Source organism: Perca fluviatilis, chromosome 5, assembly GCF_010015445.1.
Source record: "Perca fluviatilis chromosome 5, GENO_Pfluv_1.0, whole genome shotgun sequence".
NCBI lineage: Eukaryota > Metazoa > Chordata > Actinopteri > Perciformes > Percidae > Perca > Perca fluviatilis.
This window is the reverse complement of record NC_053116.1, coordinates 406,456-428,913: the sequence shown is the minus strand read 5'-3', so window position 1 is coordinate 428,913 and position 22,458 is coordinate 406,456. Positions and strand designations below refer to the sequence as shown.

Here is a 22,458-nt window from a genome sequence, read left to right as displayed (position 1 = left end):
AAACCTTTTAAACAAATAAAAAACTGAAATATTGGGCGTGCAAAATTATTCAGCCCCCTTAAGTTAATACTTTGTAGCGCCACCTTTTGCTGCGATTACAGCTGTAAATTCGCTTGGGGTATGTCTCTATCAGTTTTGCACATCGCGAGACTGACATTTTTGCCCATTCCTCCTTGCAAAACAGCTCGAGCTCAGTGAGGTTGGATGGGAGCGTTTGTGAACAGCAGTTTTCAGTTCTTTCCACAGATTCTCGATTGGATTCAGGTCTGGACTTTGACTTGGCCATTCTAACACCTGGATATGTTTATTTGTGAACCATTCCATTGTAGATTTTGCTTTATGTTTTGGATCATTGTCTTGTTGGAAGACAAATCTCCGTCCCAGTCTCAGGTCTTTTGCAGACTCCATCAGGTTTTCTTCCAGAATGGTCCTTTATTTGGCTCCATCCATCTTCCCATCAATTTTAACCATCTTCCCTGTCCCTGCTGAAGAAAAGCAGGCCCAAACCATGATGCTGCCACCACCATGTTTGACAGTGGGGATGGTGTGTTCAGGGTGATGAGCTGTGTTGCTTTTACGCCAAACATAACGTTTTGCATTGTTGCCAAAAAGTTCGATTTTGGTTTCATCTGACCACAGCACCTTCTTCCATGTTTGGTGTGTCTCCCAGGTGGCTTTTGGCAAACTTTAAACGACACTTTTTATGGATATCTTTAAGAAATGGCTTTCTTCTTGCCACTCTTCCATAAAGGCCAGATTTGTGCAGTATACGACTGATTGTTGTCCTATGGACAGAGTCTCCCAGCTCAGCTGTAGATCTCTGCAGTTCATCCAGAGTGATCATGGGCCTCTTGGCTGCATCTCTGATCAGTCTTCTCATTGTATGAGCTGAAAGTTTAGAGGGACGCCGGGTCTTCGTAGATTTGTAGTGGTCTGATACTCCTTCCATTTCAATATTATCGCTTGCACAGTGCTCCTTGGGATGTTTAAAGCTTGGGAAATCTTTTTGTTTCCAAATCCGGCTTTAAACTTCTACAAAACAATATCCGGACCTGCCTGGTGTGTTCCTTGTTCTTCATGATGCTCTCTGCGCTTTTTAACGGACCTCTGAGACTATCACAGAGCAGGTGCATTTATACGGAGACTTGATTACACACAGCTGGATTCTATTTATCATCATTAGTCATTTAGGTCAACATTGGATCATTCAGAGATCCTCACTGAACTTCTGGAGAGAGTTTGCTGCACTGAAAGTAAAAGGGGCTGAATAATTTTGCACGCCCACTTTTTCAGTTTTTTATTTGTTAAAAAAGTTTGAAATAGCCAATGAATTTCGTTCCACTTCATAATTGGGACCCACTTGTTGTTGATTCTTCACAAAAAATTACAGTTTTATATCTTTATGTTTGAGGCCTGAAATGTGGCAAAAGGTCGAAACGTTCAAGGGGGCCGAATACTTTCGCAAGGCACTGTAGATATGAACTGCCAGCAACATGTGTTTTTCTTTTAGAAAACATGGAACATTGAACAGTCAAACAGAACATTTATCACAAAAGCCAAAGTTATAATAATAAAAATAATTCCAATAAAAAATATCAGTATGTAAACTGAAATGTCTGATCTGCCTCAGTTCAACAGCTGTATCTACATATGGCACCTTCTACCATCATGTTAAATAAAGTTATACAAAATAAATGAAAAATCAACTGAAAATCACAAAAAAATCTGTGATATGTAACATTATTCCAGCATTTATCTTATGAAAAAAGATAACAATAACTATAATAATAAAAAGAGGAATTAAAAATATTAAACCAAATGTTACACCAAACTTTAAACGAAATAATTCACATTCGATTCATCGCGGTCTTCACGATTAGCTAATGGCATTCTTTCAAATGTGGATTTGGATTTGAAAAGGATTCATGGTTCAGCCCTACCTCTGGTGTTCCGAAACATTAATATAAACGTTAAAGGCAACAGAAGCATAGCTGCAGCTGACGCTAGTTAACACGACATATGGCAGCAGGTAACGTTAGCCCACCGTTAGCTAGCAGCTGGCGTCAGAGAAACAAGACGATGGGACTTAACGGTACATTCAATTGGACCATGAGAAACTGAAGCTGTTGTTGTAAAGTTCCCTTCAGCCATCTAGAGGTCTTTCGTTATTTAACAGCAATTGACTGGTGAAAGGAATTATTGTTCTTACATTGTAAATAAATTATTTAAATTTAAACCATTTGGCCTAGCAATAAACAAGCGTTAATTAATGTCACTGAGTAATATAATAATAACACACATGTAATCTAATGTGACCAGTTTTATCGCAAACCGCTAATTAGCTTCACGGGAAAACGATGCTTGTGTTTATATGTAGGGACCCTCAATATGCTACCGTGGAAGTGTGGGGCTATTTTGAGCCTTGTTAGTGGTGTAGAAGTAGAGATTTCTTTTTCCTTTACCCTCTGCTCCGACTACTAGCCTTACAAGCTAATTAGCGGTTTGCGCTAAAACTGGTCACATTGGATTAGCATGAAAACATATCCCAGAGAACGGTCGATACGACACTCGGTACCCGTGTGTTATTAACCCCCAGGGTCATTTTGCACCGGATTTGTCCTTTAAGGCACTGTTCAGGCACCGACGGTGTTAAAAGTATCCTTTTAGCTCATTTTTACTGAAAAAGAAAACAAAGGATACCCAACCCTAGTGATATACTGTTCATCATTCAGCAAGGATCCAGAATCAAGTCAGCGTGTGTTTGTGTCTCCCTGCAGACAGTAACCCTCTGGACCACCAGGTCCTCGATGTGTCCCTGCCAGAGTATTTCCCCAGCGCCAAACGGCCCAAAGTCAGCCTCTGCAAGAGCAAGGCCGCCCCCGAGGAGTCCTACAGCAGAGGTACATATACCCATCTCCCAGTGCTGCATTTATCATATCATATATGGAAATATGCTCTCTGAGTTTGTTTTTATCATGTGGTATGTGATCTTTGTGTTGTTGTTTTTATCTGAGAGTTCTGTTTTATTCTGTTATAAATTATAACAGTCATATTTAATTTTGTGCTATAATCTTTTTTTTTAAGTAGTAAAATGTCATTTGTCTTAGTGTTTTTGCTTCAGTGAGCATTTGACTTGTTCTCAATATGGAGGTATGAAAAGCAACTACAATGATACAAAAATGAAGTTTGGTATTAGTTTTTAGCTTCTTAGGTTATTAATTTTATTTTTTTTATCAACTTGTATTTGTAGTGTAGTATAGAACAGGGCATTCATTTGAGTTTGCCTGCACATTGAAAATGTGATTGTGTTTGAATGCTTTTTAACATTGTCCTTTTTTTCCTCTCAGAACAAATGGTGAATGAAGTTCTGAAGAATAAAAGAAGTATAGAAGGTAAAGACTCTTTCACGTTGGGTGTTTCTGTGTGACTGAATATTTACTAGGCTGTCAAAATGAAGGCCATAACAACGAGTTAACGCAAATTCCTTTTAACGGCACTATTTGTTTTGACGCGCAGCTCCCTGGTTGGTGGAATCAGGAAACCATGCAGCAGTAACGTTGTGGATGGCTAGCAGAAACAAAGCTCCTTGAGCTGAAAAGGAGAAATGAAAGGGTCTTTAAAGATATCAATTGTAAAATTTAGACATTTGGAAGATTTTACAGTTAAATAGGGTAAAAATGTAACTAATAGATATTACCATGAAATTTTCCCAGTGGATTACTGACATTAAAACTATAATATGTAGTTTCTGTCCCCCCCATGAGGAACTCTAAGTAATGACAACAACACTGTTGGCACATCCACATGATACAAGCCTTCTGTGATCACGCACAGCGCAAGTGTCATTTCACATGTCATTCACTTTTTCTACTGTTGATTGATTTTGTGTGTGTGTTTTGGTAGAGTTCTGTCTCTCTTGTGGAAAGATGAGAGCAGCAACCTTCCACCCGCTGTTTGAAGGAGGCCTGTGCCAAACATGCAAGGTAGAGCAAAAACAAAAAACTATTTATTATTTTCCGAATCAGCAGCTCGTCTCATTGAATTATTACGTGTTACGTGAAGGTGGCGCTCCCTGCCCATGTTGGTAATGTTTGGGGTGCATTCAGGGGTCTTGGCACACATGTTGAAACACTCAGGTGTTAACCAGTAGAAGTGATAATGTAGGTGCTCCAGTTCCGGGGCTCTGCTAACAGGACACTTTCTGTAAATGAAATACAGACATATTTGAGGTTTCTCGCTTGAACAGGCAAGGCTCGTACAAAGTCTTGAAAGTTTGGAAAATGCATTAATGGAATATGCTTGAATTTGGGCACCCGGATAGCTCAGTTGGTAGAGCAGGCGCCCATATATAGAGGTTTACTCCTCAACGCAGGGGACCCGGGTTAGACTCTGACCTGCCGCCCTTTGCTGCATGTCATTCCCCCTCTCTCTCCCCTTTCATGTCTTCTGCTGTCCTGTCAAAATAAAGGCTGAAAATGCCCCCCAAAAAAGGAATATGCTTGAATTTGAATATTCTAATATAATAAATAGCTTGACTTTAAAAAAGAAGAAAGGTCCAAAGCACTCTTCGTTAAAATAGAGCAGGTGAAGATGTTGAGGAAGGATGTTTGTGTAGCTTTTCTGCTTTGTTACTCAGCTCTATTTTAACGTACTAACAATTTCAATATGAAATAGCCATCTAAATAACGTCTTTTTAACTTTTTGCTCGAAGAGTGCCTTGGACCTGTATTATCTCTTAATATTTTAAATAACTAAATCCCTAGATGTGATGATAAAGGCTTCAAGAGTCTTGATATTTTTGGTTTAGGTACCTTGAAAGTGCTTGAATGTTACTCTTAAAAGGCTATACGAACACTGAAGAGTCAAAATGTCCTAAAAGACTTCTAACCTTCAGATGTTTGCACATTGAGCACGTGGTAGTTGCACCTGAACATGTAAAAACATGTCATGATCCCTGAGTTTATACAAATTGTGATGTTGTACTTTAGCAGAGTGACAATAAAACCTCCATCTGTGAATCAAAATGTGTTTAATTGTTTTTAACAGTATACATGTAGTCATTATGTCTGGGCTGTTAATCAGTATTTTATTTCTGTGTGTGTGTGTGTGTGTGTGTGTGTGTGTGTGTGTGTGTGTGTGTGTGTGTGTGTTCAGGACGTTTACCTGGAGATGTCCTACATGTACGACGATGACGGTTACCAGTCCTACTGCACCGTCTGCTGCGGAGGTCGCGAGGTTCTGCTCTGCGGCAACGCCAACTGCTGCAGGTCTGACACACACACACACACACACACACACACACACACACACACACACACACACACACACACGTAAAGAAACAGTACTTACAACACATGAACTCCTCTCTGTCCGCTCACCTCCTCCTCTCGTCCCTCCAGGTGTTTCTGCGTGGACTGTCTGGACATCCTGGTCGATCCCGGGGCGTCTAACAACGCTCGCCATCTGGACCCGTGGCGATGCTACATGTGCCAGCCGCTGCTGCAGTACGGCGTCCTGAAGCAACGGCATGACTGGAGCCTCAAGCTGCAGGAGTTTTTTGCCAACGACAACGGACAGGAGTTTGTGAGTCACTTTGTATTTTTGCAAAAGATTAATGATCTGTGTGGGCTATCTGGATATTAGTATCCCCAGTATTGCTGTACTGTAGTGTCACAAGCCTGCTACATATCTTTCTTCTTTTAATCTCTTATTTTTCTTTGTGCCACAGCGAATGAAAATGAAATACAGTTGGGTTTCAGTCGTAAAGCTGTTGTGACCAAAAGGGTAAAAGCCAGAACAAGCTGGGGCAGGGCGCACCAGCAGCATACAGGAAGTCAACTAAATAAAAACAACACCTGAACAACCAAATCCAGCACAGGAACCCTGCAGAAATACTAACTTTGTGAGCCTTTCAGTTTGTAGAAGAGTATGAAAGAGGTAACCGGATGGTTTGTTAACACAGAACCATCTGAGAAGTTGTAATTGGTAAAGGGCAGGCACGTGATCATGTGATAGCTAACGCTAACGCTAGCTAGAAGGGTTTGTCGTGACTTTGCCTGGAACGCTACCAAGTCGTGAGTCGTGACTTGGAAGTCGTAACTTACGGGCTAAAAATTGTGTCAGGAACGCAGCATTAGTCTGTCATTCTGGATTGTATTGGCTGCGTTGGCAGTTATAAATTACATTTTTGAGTGTGCCTTGACATCATGGCCCAGCAGAGGAGCACCTTCAGCAGAAGACTCCTCTCACCCAGATGCATCACAGAGCGCCACAGGAAATCTTTCCTGCCTGTGGTCATTAAACTTTACAACACCTCCCTCAGAGAGTCACACACCCCCTCTCTGTAATCATCTCATCTCAAACATAGACAATCACTTCTCTTTTTTATTGCACTAAAATCATCTCAACATAGACAATCATTTCTCTTTTTTATTGCACTATTTGCACATTAACACTGTACATTTCATATTTTATATACTATTACGGTATATTTGTTTTTATTATATATGTTAAAAGTCTTGATAATATATGTTTTTATTTGTTGTTTGTTTACCTGGAGTGGTAACAAAAATAATTTCCCCCTGGGATTATTAAAGTATTTCTGATTCTGATTCTGATATATGGGGGATAATGTCAGTAAATGCAAATGAAATTCAGACTTTGCTTATCCTGTGTGAATGCGCCACATGCAATACAAAGGCAGGGGTGTGGGCCCTGGTAATACTAGTCCCATGTGAATAGGACTTACCATGTCCGCCACACACACCTAGTAGCTCCTTACCAGACACTGATTGGTTCGGTGAGCTGCTAGTTCAGTATTTGAAGCCTGACGGATGGGTTTTTGTGTGATATGTGATCCTTTGATTCTCGTGTGATCTTGTGTGATCTCGTGATATCGTGAGAATCCAGCTGCCGTGCAAGGTAATGACAAAGCAAATGAGAAGTTAATTCCGAGTGCAGGCTTTATGCTGTTATCATTTTTCTGAGGCAGACCCTTTTCCAGTTTCAAGGGAATCGTAAAAGCATTCTATCAGTCTTCCAGCAATATGTCTGACACTGACATCCACCCAAAATAACAAGTTCAACATTTGAAAACAATATCTTTTGATCAAAAGTAGACACAATAGATGATCACCTGCACAGATGATGACAATGAGCCTCCTAGATGCCTGAAATATATTTGTCATAATTAAGTTGCAACTTCTGCTGTTTATCTTCCAGGAGAAACCAAAGATTTACCCAGCAGTCCCTGCAGAGCAGAGACGACCAATCAGAGTCCTCTCCCTGTTTGACGGCATTGCTACTGGTGAGGACGCATGAGACAGACAGTGATTCATCTTTCATTCCTCCAAAATGCAGCAGGTGTAATTCAAACTGTGTCTGTGTTTCCAGGCTACCTGGTTCTGAGGGACCTGGGTTTTAAGGTGGACCAGTACGTGGCGTCAGAGGTGTGTGAGGACTCCATCTCAGTGGGGGTTGTCAGACATGAAGGAAAGATCCAGTATGTCCATGATGTCAGGAACATTACTAAGAAAAACGTAAGAGAGAAAATGTTTTGAGTGTCAGTAGGGATGTGCATCTCTCCCTTATAAGACGATACATTTTAATATGGAATAATTCATTCAATGTTTAATCGATTCGGTAGGATTTGTTGAGATACGATTCAATCTGATAGATACAGTTAATATTTTTTTATTTTAACACATTCATGTTCCATTATACATTTATAAAAGCCAATTCTATAAAAGAAACATTGCGTACCTTCATATAAATATATATTTCTTAATAGGGAGCAGGGAATAGCAAAGCTAGGACATGCTAATAGTATAACCTTAACTTAATCAGCTAGCTAGTTATAACCAAATAGCGTACACCCCAGCTCCATCTTAAATCAACAGCCTCCTTCCTGCTGTAATGTTAAGCCCAGTTCAGACCAAAGATTCAAGACGAGACGAGTTGAAACTTGCATCTTCTTTCAACACGTCGGTCTGCAGCGTTCTGAAAGCTGCCGGTTCACACCAATGAGACGGGACGGTGTGTCATCTCCATAACAACGCCTCTTTGTACTTCCATTCTAACTTCCGACTTTTAGGTCTGTTTTTTGTAGCTGTATATATCATCTGTTGCGTCTAAATATGAATGTAGATAACATTAATGATATTGAGATGCTCGCTACAGTTACATTTCTAGTGATGAATCGGCGAAAACACGTTTTATTTCTCTGATTCACGGCTTTGTTCTAATGCCGCTGGGCGCTCCCTCTCTTCAGTCTCTCCCTATCTCTCTTCACCGTATAATGTCACCGTGCTTTAGGACGCTCTTTGGGGCTCCGTCTAAAACTCTGCCATTTCGACCAGCTGTTTGTAACTAGGCCTGTCACGATAGTCAATAAATCAATTAATCGCACGATAAAAAAAATGAGCTCGATAATGTTTCTGGCCGTGATAATTACCATTTGCGTGCTTGTTTGTTTTCTTTTCTCTCTCTCTCTCTCTTCTCTCTCTCTCTCTCTCTCTCTACCAGAGAGACTGGAGGACCACTCTTGGTTCCTTAGTGTAACGAGGAGTGAACCCTCATTGTCAGGTGCATGGTCTTTGTGTGGGCGAGACTCCGGACGGAGAGAGAGAGAGAAAGAGAGAGAGAGAGAGAGAGAGAGAGAGAGAGAGAGAGAGAGAGAGAAACGCTAGTTCAGAGTTGGGGCAGGGTTTCCCGCAGCATTTTGCAGTTAAGGCGCCGTCAAAAAACTAAAAAGTATATGAGCGATATCAACCGTGTTACTCAGCGTCCCGTTTCTCCCTTTCATTCCAAACCACACAGCTGACAACCTGCAGGTGGAGGCGGGGAGGGGGGGACAGGCTCGGATAAATATAGGGTACTAGGCTCGGACATACACGCCGCTGTGGACTTGTGTCAGTCTCGCAAGCGGTTTCAGGAAAGTGGCTGCATGTGTTCGACAATGCACAGAACATTAACCGGTACAAGCCTACAGCTGTCCACGGACACGGAGTGTGGAAAGTGTGTGTGTGTGTGTGTGTGTGTGTGTGTGTGTGTGTGTGTGTGTGTGTGTGTGTGTGTGTGTGTGTGTGTGTGTCCCCCACGAAGCTCCGACCTGCAGAGGAGCAGAAGCCGCACCTTCGCCAAAATGAAGACTGAAAAACAGAACTATTTTGGTACAAACATTTACTCGCCGTGTGGCAGATAGCCATATAGATAGATTACATTTATTAATTATATATTATTTAAATGTAATATTTAGTGTTAAATAATTGTTAAATGTAGTACAGAGTCTGTAGTCTATCGCACAAACACTCGAGGAATGCTGCAAACGTTTGATAGCCAGCAGGCTATGAATTACCTGGGAGAACATACGTGTCACAAACGGCAAACAACAGCGTGAAATACGACATACTAAAGAGATCAAAGACATATTGTGGATATTTAAAATGTCTTCCAGTTCCAGTGTTAAATATTCTTTAGAAATAAAAGTTTATTGATCTTTGAAAAGGTGTACCTGCATTATTATGCCATTATCATTATATTAGATGAAAATGGTCTCTCAACGACAATATTATCGTTTATCGCAATAATTTCTGGTTATCGTGACATGCCTATTTGTAACATCAAAATAAAATGGATTATGGATCATTTTATTTCTATAGTTTTAAGCTCACTTTACCAGCTGACTTCTCTATTGGCTGTTGAAACAGGAGACGTCTCTTACGAGCTAAAACCAGCCTCTGGTTGGTAGGTCCATGTTACACTGCCATTTGAGAACTCCAATAATAATCATAAACAGTGTGAGTACACATACTGTATGAGCACACTAATACTGTTGTGAGCGTTAGCATGCAGCTAGCTGACTTTTATGCTAATGTATTATAGTCTAACTGAACATCTTAGAACATATAAACGTTAATATAAATGAAACACGCAAATATATATACGTCCATCCATCCATCCATCTTCGTCCGCTTATCCGGTGTCGGGTCGCGGGGGGAGCAGCTCCAGCAGGGGACCCCAAACTTCCCTTTCCCGAGCAACATTAACCAGCTCCGACTGGGGGATCCCGAGGCGTTCCCAGGCCAGGTTGGAGATATAATCCCTCCACCTAGTCCTGGGTCTTCCCCGAGGCCTCCTCCCAGCTGGACGTGCCTGGAACACCTCCCTAGGGAGGCGCCCAGGGGGCATCCTCACCAGATGCCCGAACCACCTCAACTGGCTCCTTTCGAGCGCAGGAGCAGCGCTCTACTCCAAGCTCCTCACGGATGACTGAGCTTCTCACCCTATCTCTAAGGGAGACGCCAGCCACCCTCCTGAGGAAACCCATTTTGCGCCGCTTGCACCCTGGATCTCGTTCTTTCGGTCATGACCCAGCCTTCCTGACCATAGGTGAGGTAGGAACGAAACTGACCGGTAGATCGAGAGCTTTGCCTTCTGGCTCAGCTCTCTTTTCGTCACAACGGTGCGATAGATGGAATGTAATACCGCACCCGCGCCCGATTCTCCGACCAATCTCCGCTCCATTGTCCCCTCACTCGCGAACAAAACCCCAAGGTACTTGAACTCCTTCACTTGGGGTAAGGACTCATTCCCTACCTGGAGAAGGCATTCCATCGGTTTCCTGCTGAGAACCATGGCCTCCGATTTAGAGGTGCTGATCCTCATCCCAACCGCTTACACTCGGCTGCGAACCGATCCAGTGAGTGCTGAAGGTCGCGAGCCGATGATGCCATCAGGACCACATCATCTGCAAAAAGCAGCGAATGCCCCAGCCCACCGAACTGCAACCCCTCCCCACCCCAACTACGCCTTGATATCCTGTCCATAAATATTACAAACAGGATTGGTGACAAAGGCCAGCCCTGGCGGAGGCCAACCCTCACCTGAAACGAGTCCGACTTACTGCCGAGAACCCGGACACAGCTCTCACTTTGGTGCGTACAGAGTGGATGGCCCTGAGTAGAGACCCCCTCACCCCATACTCCCGCAGCACCTCCCACAGTATCTCCCGGGGGACCCGGTCATACGCCTTCTCCAAATCCACAAAACACATGTAGACCGGTTGGGCATACTCCCAGGCCCCCTCCAGGATCCTTGCGAGAGTGAAGAGCTGGTCCGTTGTTCCACGACCAGGACGGAATCCGCATTGTTCCTCCTCAACCTGAGGTTCGACTATCGGCCGAACCCTCCTTTCCAGCACCTTGGAGTAGACTTTACCAGGGAGGCTGAGAAGTGTGATACCCTGTAATTGGCACACACCCTCTGGTCCCCTTTTTAAAAGGGGAACCACCACCCCCGTCTGCCACTCCTTTGGCACTGTTCCAGACTTCCACGCAATGTTGAAGAGAGCGTGTCAACCAGGACAGCCCCTCCACACCCAGAGCCTTGAGCATTTCTGGACGGATCTCATCAATCCCCGGGGCTTTGCCACTGTGGAGTTGTTTGACTACATCAGTGACTTCCGCCCGGAAATCGGACGCCAATCCCCGTCATCCTCCAGCTCTGCCTCTAACATAGAGGGCGTATTAGTCGGATTCAGGAGTTCCTCAAAATGCTCCTTCCACCGCCCTATTACCTCCTCAGTTGAGGTCAACAGTGTCCCATCCTTACTGTACACAGCTTGGATGGTTCCCCGCTTCCCCCTCCTGAGGTGGCGAACAGTTTTCCAGAAGCACTTTGGTGCCGACCGAAAGTCCTTCTCCATGTCTTCTCCAAACTTCTCCCACACCCGCTGCTTTGCCTCTTTCACGGCAGAGGCTGCAGCCCTTCGGGCCCTTCGGTACCCTGCAACTGCCTCCGGAGTCCTCTGGGATAACATATCCCGGAAAGACTCCTTCTTCAGTCGGACGGCTTCCCTGACCACCGGTGTCCACCACGGTGTTCGTGGGTTACCGCCCTTGAGGCACCTAAGACCCTAAGACCACAGCTCCTGCGCGCAGCTTCAGCAATGGAAACTTTGAACATTGTCCACTCTGGTTCAATGCCCCAGCCTCCACAGGGATGCACGAAAAGCTCCGGCGGTGCGAGTTGAAAGTCCGTTGGACAGGGGCCTCCTCAGACGTTCCCAATTTACCCGCACCACGTTTGGGCTTACCAGGTCTGTCCAGAGTCTTCCCCACCCCTGACCCAACTCACCACCAGATGGTGATCGGTTGACAGCTCTGCCCCTCTCTTCACCCGAAGTGTCCAAAAAACATACGGCCTCAGATCAGATGAAACGATTATAAAATCGATCATTGACCTTCGGCCTAGGGTGCTCTGGTACCAGGTACACTTATGAGCATCCCTATGTTCGAACATAGTGTTCGTTATAGACAATCCATGACTAGCACAGAAGTCCAACAACAAACAACCACTCTGGTTTAGATCAGGGAGGCCGTTCCTCCCAATCACGCCTCTCCAGGTGTCTCCATCATTGCCCACGTGTGCGTTGAAGTCCCCCAGCAGAACAATGGAGTCCCCCACTGGCGCCCCATGCAGGACTCCACTCAAGGTCTCCAAGAAGGCCGAATACTCCGAACTCCTGTTTGGTGCATATGCACAAACAACAGTCAGAGTTTTCCCCCACAACCCGCCGCGAGGCGGGAGGCGACCCTCGTCCACCGGGGTAAACTCCAACGTAGCGGCGCTCAGCCGGGGGCTTGTTAGTATCCCCACACCCGCCCGGCGCCGCACACCCTGAGCAACTCCGGAGAAGAAAAGAGTCCAACCCCTATCCAGGAGTACAGTTCCAGAACCGAGACTGTGCGTAGAGGTAAGCCCCACCAGATCCAACCGGTAGCGCTCCACCTCCCGCACCAATTCCGGCTCCTTCCCCCACAGAGAGGTGACGTTCCACGTCCCCAGAGCCAGCGTCTGCTGCCCGGGTCTGGTCCGTCGAGGCCCCTGACCTTCACTGCCACCCATGTGGCAGCGCACCCGACCCCAGCGGTTCCTCCCACAGGTGGTGGGCCCATGGGCTGGAGAGATGGGAGCCACGTAGCTTGTTCGGGCTGTGCCCGGCCGGGCTCCGTGGCAAACCCGCCACCAGGCGCGTCGCCCGGCGAGCCCGCCCGTCTGGGCCTGGCTCCAGACGGGGGCCCCGGGCTTTTCTCGGGCAGGGTCACTCCATTTCTACCTTGTTTTTCCATTGGGGTTTTTGAACCATTCTTTGTCTGGCCCCTCACCTGAGACCACTTTGCCTTGGGAGACCCTACCAGGAGCACAAAGCTCCAGACAACACAGCCCTCAGGTTCACAGAGACACACAAACCTCTCCACCACGATAAGGTGATGGTTCACGGAGAAGATATATATACATATGTGTATTTATTCATAGCCGTCTACTAACATGTTTATGAACATGCACATGGGTTGAGTTGATGATAGCTAGCTAGACCGCAGCTAATACAATTCACAATATACACAATGTATAACCCCTAAACAAATTTGTTGAATCAATATAACTCTCAGAAAGAAAGTATTGTAGTAGTGTTTTCTAGCATTATAATATTATAACACACGCACACACACACACACATACACACACACCGGGCTTGCAGCTGCAGTGGCGTGCTTCAGTTCAGTGAACATAGAGCTTCAACCTCCGTAAATCCCCTCAAACACCCTTTCACTTGTTAGACATGTGTGTGCGTGCGTGCGTGCTCGCTCCTTAATGCCTATTTCTTTCTTTTTCTCCATGTCTTTCATTCCTCTCCTCCCTCATTGTCCTCCTGTAAAAGGACTCTTGTGTTTCGTGGGGGGGAGGGGGGGTTACAGAGTTTAGGTGACGGGATAAATTAGCAGTCTTGTGCCTGTTGCCGGTTAAATAAATAAATTACATTAGGAGGTGATTCATTAATTTGTCACTCAACAGAAACTGAATCAGCCCCTATTTCGATTATCGAAAAATAGTTTAGGTCGTTTTGTACATTACTTTTTACTGTACTTTACACCTTCACTGAAGTCAAATTATATCCTTTTTATATGTGATAACATGACAAACAATACACTGTAAACAGCGGACTCCAACTGCTTCCCTTTTGGGTCACAGATTGAAGTGCCGAATCTTACTCAGTATCAGAATTATATCCCTTGGAATTGTGGGTGTTTGCCTGAATGGAAACTGTCCCAGGTTAAAGACACACCTCTGATTTCAGGTTTACTCCAGGTCACAGACAAAGGTCGTTTCACATGGTAGTGCCAATTCGGTTCAAGTTTACATTTCCTTTGTTCTAATCACGTCTGGCCCTAGCAGGGAGTGGCTCCCCAAAAGCAGAAACAATAGTTACCTTTCCTGTGGGAACAATGAGTCTTCTTCATATGCTAAATGTCAGACATGACCTGATTAATTCTTTAGAAGCTAGGTTTTGGGTGAGGCAGTCAAATGCTGATTAGTGTAGTTATTTGATTAGATCTACCTGCAAGCTGCATAACCAAAAGTACATTGTTTTAACTTTTTTAACTTCAACAGTTCGCTAGTCTCGGTTCGGAGCATGTGTGTACCGCACGGTTCGTCAGTACACTGTTAATGTGCACTAACCTCTTACTGCCGTAGTGCCCACTTTATACACCTATGTTAAACATTGACATATATATAAGATGTTAAAACACTAACTGGAAATGACGAGCGGGATGGGCGTGACAAACGCAACCCATGGCAGCTGATTGGACGATCGCGTCACATGGGTCTGGCTGGTCCCTAATTTCCAAATAGACTGTCATGGCGGCTCGTTCAGAATACGATCTCATATTGTACTAAAATAGTTCACCGAAACGTGTTTCTGAAAACATTTTAAGCGAGAAATAGGCCATGCAGTTGCTGAATCTGTCTTCATTTCAGATCGACAAAGGTCAGTTTAAAAGATTTTCGTCAGATTTTGAGAGACACCGAGCCGACCGCTCCTCAAGTGGAGTGGGGCGCCGCTGCAGGTCACGTCACCTGCAGAAATGTCAAGTGGGAGAGAGGCTGCCCAGAGCTGGAGGATGCGCCAGCGTCGTTTATAGTCTGGTGTGTGGGAACATTTTGGATTTCATGGTACCTATGATGAAATAAAACAATATATAGAACTGCCACTGTGTGCATGTTTTGTGCAACATGCATTCAATATGCTAATTTTAGCTATATATCATATGCTGGAGTATATTCTGGAGTGTTAAAGATTAAAAGAAAAAATAACAAGAACCGTACAGAACCGAAAACCGTGACCCTAAAACCGTGATACAAACCGAACCGTGGGTTTTGTGAACCGTACCACCCCTATATATTATACAATAATAAAACTTGGTAATAACAGTTTATTACCAAGTATCTTTGCACATACAAGGAATTTGACTTTGAGTTGGTGCATAACAATAAGTGCAAAGTATAAAAAACAATATAAAGAAAAAATAAGATTTACGATAGAATATGTAAAAAAAGATCTGTTTTTAATGTGTACAGTTGTGCAGGAAATCATGGTCCAGGGGATGAAAAAGTACAAAAATATGTGTAAATATACAAAGTTTAATAAACTGAGTATTAGATGATAATTGGTACTAAAATCTCAGTTTTGTGAGTACAGTTGCAGAGGAGACATCTAAACTTGAGTTCCAGTGTGGTGGTGTTGTTCTGCTGTCCCTCCCTCAGTCTAACACTTGGTGGTGCTGTTGTCTCTCTCAGCTTCTGGATTGGGGTCCATTTGACCTGGTGATAGGAGGAAGTCCCTGCAATGACCTGTCAATCGTCAATCCTGCCAGAAAAGGGCTCTATGGTAGGTAGCTGCCAGAGGAAGTCACACATGTCAGAGGCTGTGTTTGTAATTCTAAGCTAGAGGGGACTCCACAGATGAATTATTCCGCATATCATTAGATTCCTTTTTACAAAACAAAAAGTTTAGGATTTAGTATTTCATCTTTTAAATGTTATGTGTAGCAGCCACTGGGAGGTACTTATATCCTTAAACCCCAGTGTTGAGACATCCAGTCTGTACTGATGTTTTCTGACGGTGCGTTCTTGTCTCCAGAAGGCACAGGGAGGCTGTTCTTTGAGTTTTACCGTCTGCTGAGTGAGGCCAAGCCCAAAGAAGGAGAGGACCGGCCGTTTTTCTGGATGTTCGAGAATGTGGTCGCCATGGGCGTCAATGACAAGAGGGACATCTCACGATTCCTGGAGGTGAGTTACATGGACTGTTAAGCTGCAAATATCAAAAACATGAACCAGAGACGTCTATTACCATCTTTCATTTTATTCATGTCTAGCAGAATACGTAGTTCAAGACATCAACCTGAAGCCTAATTTAGACTTAACTCAATTTAAAAACAAAAGGGCCTTTGAATCATTGTAAGTGTTGTATGTTAATGATGACCATGAGTTTTTTTTGGCAGTGTAACCCTGTGATGATCGATGCTATCGAGGTCTCTGCTGCTCACCGAGCCCGATACTTCTGGGGAAATCTACCTGGCATGAACAGGTAAGAAAAACAACTCATCATCTCAAGTAGTTTTCTTATATGAACTCCAGACAATATTTCCCTTTCTCACATGTAGCACACAACAGGAGATTGTCCAAATCAGATGCGTTCTTACTAACTGGAAATACTCCTTTAGGAGTAGGCCAGAGGCCTAGGTAGAGTGTGCAGGACGCAGGACATGACGCAGATTAGACCGTGATCACGTAGGCGGTTCATCATTTAGTCATAACCAATTAGTCTTTTGCCGTTCTGTGGATTTGTCTGATGATTTTGGCGTCAGCCCTTACCGAAAGAAGTCCCTGAATCTCGCTGTCTCTCCAGTTAGACATTTTTGTTAGTGTCTTTGTGTAAATCACCCTTCTTATACTTCACCCTCGAATGTTTGTTTTCTTCTGGTTTGGCGCCACCCGCTGGATAAAAACGTCATCAACACGCCCACACGCTCGCTGTGAATTCTCCGGACAATGAGCTGCTCATGGGCTCTGGTCCAACTGATTTGGACATTTGCGTCTCACATACCGCTCCTCTGGGCAATGTTTACATAAGTTTAGGGTTGCAGTGCATGTGTGAAAGGGCTTTAGAAACACTTTTGAGTTCTGATTTCTCAAAACAAAACATATCAACTCTGCACATGCCTTTTTAGTGGTGTTCAACATGTTACAACAGTATCAAGGCTAAACGTTTACTGTAATCTACACAAAAGACCAATTTTATATTCGGTGTGAGTGTTGCCAGCAGCTATGTACAGTATGTATATATATATATATATATATATATATGGGTGTCCCCGACTAAGGATTTACACATTTGAATCAGAATTGTCGAATCTTTCTATAGTCGACTGATAGTCGAATCATCTATGTGTGTGTGAATGGGTTGGGAGGGGCACGACACTAGTCAGCAGGAGGGTAAAACAATTTTATGGACACATATTTTGCATCCACCGCATGCATAACCGTCTCTCTTTTGGGAACTGTGTATCCTGGCTCAAGTGTGCGCATTAATTCTTTAAAACCTTCACCGTCCACAACATTCACTGGCCTCACGTCGAGCGCAATAAACTCTGCAATTTTGTCCGTGATTTCTCTTTTCTTTTTCTCAGACAATGGCGGTCTCAAATCTAGCTTTCTTTGAGTTAGTTTTGGCGCAGCTCCGGTACTACTACTAGATGAACTGCCGTCGTCAGTCTTAAGTCCCAACATATGATATTGCTGTTCGTAAATTAAAAGCGCCATTATATATGAAAGAGTGAACCGTCTTTATTGGTAATAAACGTACCCGTTTTAAGTGGAAAGCCATGTTTGTTGTTGACGAGTGGTAGGACATGAGCTGTTGGCACAACTTGCATATAACCTTTTTTTGGATCATATTTTACCATTTCAAAGTGCATCCAGACTTTAGATTTTCTTTTTCCAGACATTGTTAAGTAACGTTAATCCCTGCCGCCAAGATGCTCCTAGTCTGTCACGGATCAGAGAAAGTGAAACTTAAATCTGTCACAAGGGTGGTTGGATTTAAACACACACACGTAAAAAATATTTATTGAACGCATTTTTCTTTTCACCTTTTTTTTTTGCTTTATCATACTATAAAGGCTGTATATAACTTAATATAACCGTACAAAACCAGTAGTTCTGTGTGAAATTAGACATTGAGCACCCCCATATTGCCAAAATGGTATGATCCTCGTTTCATAATAACACCCGCGAAGATTCGACTGTGAGATTGGTGGTCGAATCAGGCTCCGCATATCGATGCATCGAATCTTCGACTATTCGGGGTCACCCCTAGTGTATATATATATATATATATATATATATATATATATATATATATATATATATATATATATATGTGATTCCTCCTCTCTGTTTCAGGCCTCTGTGTGCCTCTGGGATGGACAAGCTGGAGCTGCAGGACTGTCTGGATCACGGCAGAGTTGCAAAGGTTTGATATTTCTACAGAATAAAGTCACTCTTCACAGTTCTTTACTTGCAAAATGGCTTCTAGGTTGCACTCGTTTGACCGTGTATTTGTTGTTTTGTAGTTCGGGAAGGTGCGCACCATCACCACTCGCTCCAACTCCATCAAACAAGGAAAGGATCAACACTTCCCCGTCCTGATGAATGGAAAGGAGGACATACTGTGGTGCACTGAGCTAGAGAGGTGAGGAGGAAAAACTGTTAAATGAGAATAAAGACAGGCCGCCTGGGTAGCTCACCTGGTAGAGCATGCGCCCATATACAGAGGATCAGTCCCCGACGCAGTGGCCGCAGGTTCGATTCCGACCTTCCCAAGGGCCCTTTCTACATGTCACTCCCTCTCTCTCTCTCCCCTTTCATATCTAAGCTGTCAAAAGACCCTTCAGATCCATTGCTGACAGATGATCAAATATATTTAGCGTGGTATTGCTTCAGCGTCATTGTGACACTGATTGTAATTGTGGTTATTTCCCTGCAGGATCTTTGGCTTCCCTGTTCACTACACAGACGTGTCCAACATGGGTCGTGGTGCCAGACAGAAGCTCCTGGGCCGGTCCTGGAGTGTCCCCGTCATCAGGCATCTGTTCGCACCATTGAAAGACTACTTTGCCTGTGAATAGATGCCAACCGCCACCAGCAAACAGACGCCACTTATGATTACACACCAGCTTTCCTATCGTGATATTGGCTCCAAAGTACATCATCTGCCAGCCAAATCATTTCGCAAAGAGCTGGGAGTTTTCTCCACTCAGGCAGGCAAAGAACCAGTTCACTACGGTGTAGCTGGAAAATAGTGTATGTAGCTGTTAGTTTAGTCCAGCTCTTTCTGGATCCTGGTGATAACACACTTAAACACATGTAATACACACTAACACAGAGACAGAAATACAGCATAGGCTATGTTTTATCACTAACACAGGGAGGGTCAAAGGTCAGTGTCCCTGAGGCCAGTAGAGTGATGGGTCCCGTCTGGATGTTTAGCAGCTCTTCTACTTTGTTCATTAACAGCAGACCTGTACAGTGATTTTAACAGGATTTTCCTTTTGTTTTAAAATGCCCTTGGAAGGCATGGTTTGTAAGTTGACAACACTTAGTAATAGTAGAAAGATAGAGAACATGGCACAGACGCTACAGCTGTTAAGTGGCTCCGTTTCATTTTTTATTTAATTAAATTTTTGTAGGAAGAGTAAAACATTTCACAGGATGCTCATTTAGCTGATGATTAAAATGTGTGACAACAGGCTGCTGATACAGGCTGTTCATCCAAACACTTGAACCAAAGTCATTAGATGGACAGTTTTTGGGCTACAGCTGTTCCACTCTCCTCAGGCCACAATGTATTTTCTGTCGAGAAAAGCCAAAACATGACATTGGGGGTTTCTGTCCAGTTTCAAAGGTAATAAAAATAAACAACTGCACTGGATAATAAAAGATTAACCAGGAAAAATCAATGATTATTTTGTCAGAAATGAACAACAACATATACCATGAGTCTAAGCCAAACAGGTGCTGGAAAGCCTTGTGCGAGCTAACAAAAATATTCTTTAATCTTTGTTATAATGACAAGTTGCTTAAAGAGATATTTTGCTGATTTAAATGCAGCTCTGTCATGGCGGTGTCGGCAGTGTGTTTGGATGAAGTGTGTCTTCCCTCCGTGGCGCCGGTGCATGGTCGGAGCTCCCTGCGGAGGCACGTGGCGTCATCCGGCCGATCTTGGCAGACCTCCACTGCTCAAAGCTCCGTGCAAACGCCCTTCATCTAAACACACTGCCCACACAAAGATGACACAGAGCTGGACTAAAATCGGCAAAGTAGAAAACCATACTATCATGTTTGAGTTTTTCAACAGACCAATGAAAGACGTGCTCTGTAGGAAAATACATTCAGCGGTGGGAGCGAGTGCAACCCAAGCTAGCCTGGAGGTGAAGCAGGATTTTGTCTTTATATTGAGACGAGATCATATTCATAGATTTTTGTTTGTTATAAAAAACACTCATTTTTACTTTTTGTCTTTTGCTTTGACATTAGCTAATTTGAGCAAAATAGCTTCCTTAAAAAAGAAAAAATAACTTCTATTAAAGATTATATACAAGTGTTTTTGTATAGATAGTGTGAAACCTTTGAGTTATAATGTCACTGTGACATCTCCCTGATAGCTACATACAAGTACTTGAAACAAGCCAATGCAAAAACAGAGATATAGAGAAAGTTTTTGTCTTTTGCAAACCGTTCCAGACAGCTAAGAATTAAAGACTGAGGGCATTTAGCCTACTGTAGAAGTTTAGATTTGATCTTTAAAATGACATTGTTTAAGTTCATTGAACTGGCTGGATGTGTGGGTAATCCTGGTCAGAAAAGTTCATTTGAATCCAGGAAAGAGTGAGTGTCACTGTTCCTAAAAATGGTGGGAAACACTGGTGAACACGCAATATTTGTTGTAAACTACCACTGACTACTTTTGGTTTAAAGGGGGTTTTGAAAACATTTGACAAGAGGACATCCATCCAAAATGTTCTCTATAATGCTGGTTGACACTGCGCTTTGCCACACAGTATGCATAAATAATTACAAGTAATTATGAGAAAATAATACTGAATGTGTAGTATGTTGCGCACGTTTGTTGCGAGAAGAAGTGTTTCTCTGTGAGACTTCAAACACAACACAGTTATTGCAATCATGTAGATTAATAAAACTCCTCAATAATGATAAATGTTGTATTTCCATGTCATACTGTATGCTTAAGATTTAGCTCAACAGACGGGTGGACACTTTATTTTGGTACAAATTCTGCTGATGTGTCCATACTCACAAAACTTGCCGTATTACTTTGAAATACATTTTTGTTTGTTTGTTTGTTTGTTTTTTTATAACTGGAAGATGCTGTTGGCTGTCACCACATCATACTAAGTGGGCATTACCTCAGACAAAGAGGCAACTGTACATCACTCCTCCATTAGGATCTTTGTTGTGTGAATATATACTGTATATTGTAGCTTTATGCTCCCATAGCTTGTATTTTATCACTGGAACTTTTTTTTCTTTTTACACGTTTTGCGTAATGTATCGATATAAAGGTTTACAAGGGTTTTAACTCTCTTGTTTGAAAATAACTACATGTTTTATTGTAACACAAAATGCACAAGCCTTCATGTTGAAATCATTCCTTCATGGTGCTCCTTCAAAAGGCCTCTTAAAGTGCCACCTTTTGGTTTTCTATTCTATCCTTTAAAAAACAACAAAAACTGATTGTTTACATGCTATATTAATACTGCTGAGCTTGTTGAATGTTTTGCTTGAAAACTGTACACAAAACCAATTCTCCGTTCTGCTCTTTTAAGACTTTTTATATTTACAGTATGCAGTGTTCTTACTTTAAATGTATAATGTTATAGGACGATCTAGAACAAATTAATCGATAGCTTTTTGATATCTTGTGTTTCAATGTAAACCATTGAGTGTATTTGTAGGCTTGAGTGTGAATGACATCTGAAAACACTTTTTGTTCTAACCTTTTAGTGCTCTATCTTTTATAAGAATCCCATTTGAGGATTTTTTTGTCTTTACCTTTTTATGAATCTAGAGCAGAAGCATTTCAAATTAACAGATTCTCTGCTATTTTTTTTTACTTCATTTGAATAGTGGAAAAGCGCTGATGTATTTTTTTATGTTTGTTTACTTCCTATAGCAACCTATATAAAAGTTTTACTCAATAAAATGCAGCTTGGCTGCTAAAAACCTCTTCCACGTGTCCTGTGTCAAATGCTAATCCATTGATCTCTTTCAGTATTTACTCTCGGAGGCTACAAGTCTGTAAAGGTCAATAAAGTTGCAAGTAGGGATTATTTTCATTACTGCTTAATCCACTTATTATTGTTTTGTGTCTCCATTAATCAATATATTAAATGATAACAATAATGACACGTGCATACCTTCTTCATAAAGTAATGTCTTGAAATAGCTTGTCTGAGCAACTGTTTAAAAAATCCCCAAACATATTATAAAGACCTGACAATGGTTGGAATTTGACATGATAAATAACTTAAGGCT

General features: G+C 42.8%; 1 protein-coding gene across 1 annotated transcript in view; it reads left to right on the top strand.

The window, feature by feature from the left end:
- Positions 1 to 22,150, top strand: part of dnmt3bb.1 (DNA (cytosine-5-)-methyltransferase 3 beta, duplicate b.1) — a 63,887-nt gene extending 41,737 nt beyond the window's left edge. The window contains exons 10-22 of the mRNA XM_039801398.1: positions 2,778 to 2,900; positions 3,348 to 3,392; positions 3,904 to 3,983; positions 5,155 to 5,267; positions 5,400 to 5,583; positions 7,222 to 7,306; positions 7,393 to 7,538; positions 15,640 to 15,730; positions 15,983 to 16,131; positions 16,344 to 16,429; positions 18,307 to 18,376; positions 18,477 to 18,595; positions 18,890 to 22,150. Of these exons, the coding sequence (XP_039657332.1) occupies positions 2,778 to 2,900; positions 3,348 to 3,392; positions 3,904 to 3,983; positions 5,155 to 5,267; positions 5,400 to 5,583; positions 7,222 to 7,306; positions 7,393 to 7,538; positions 15,640 to 15,730; positions 15,983 to 16,131; positions 16,344 to 16,429; positions 18,307 to 18,376; positions 18,477 to 18,595; positions 18,890 to 19,031 (1,433 nt within the window). The 3' untranslated portion in view covers positions 19,032 to 22,150. The remainder of the gene's footprint in view (positions 1 to 2,777; positions 2,901 to 3,347; positions 3,393 to 3,903; positions 3,984 to 5,154; positions 5,268 to 5,399; positions 5,584 to 7,221; positions 7,307 to 7,392; positions 7,539 to 15,639; positions 15,731 to 15,982; positions 16,132 to 16,343; positions 16,430 to 18,306; positions 18,377 to 18,476; positions 18,596 to 18,889) is intronic.
- Positions 22,151 to 22,458: the final 308 nt, after the last annotated feature.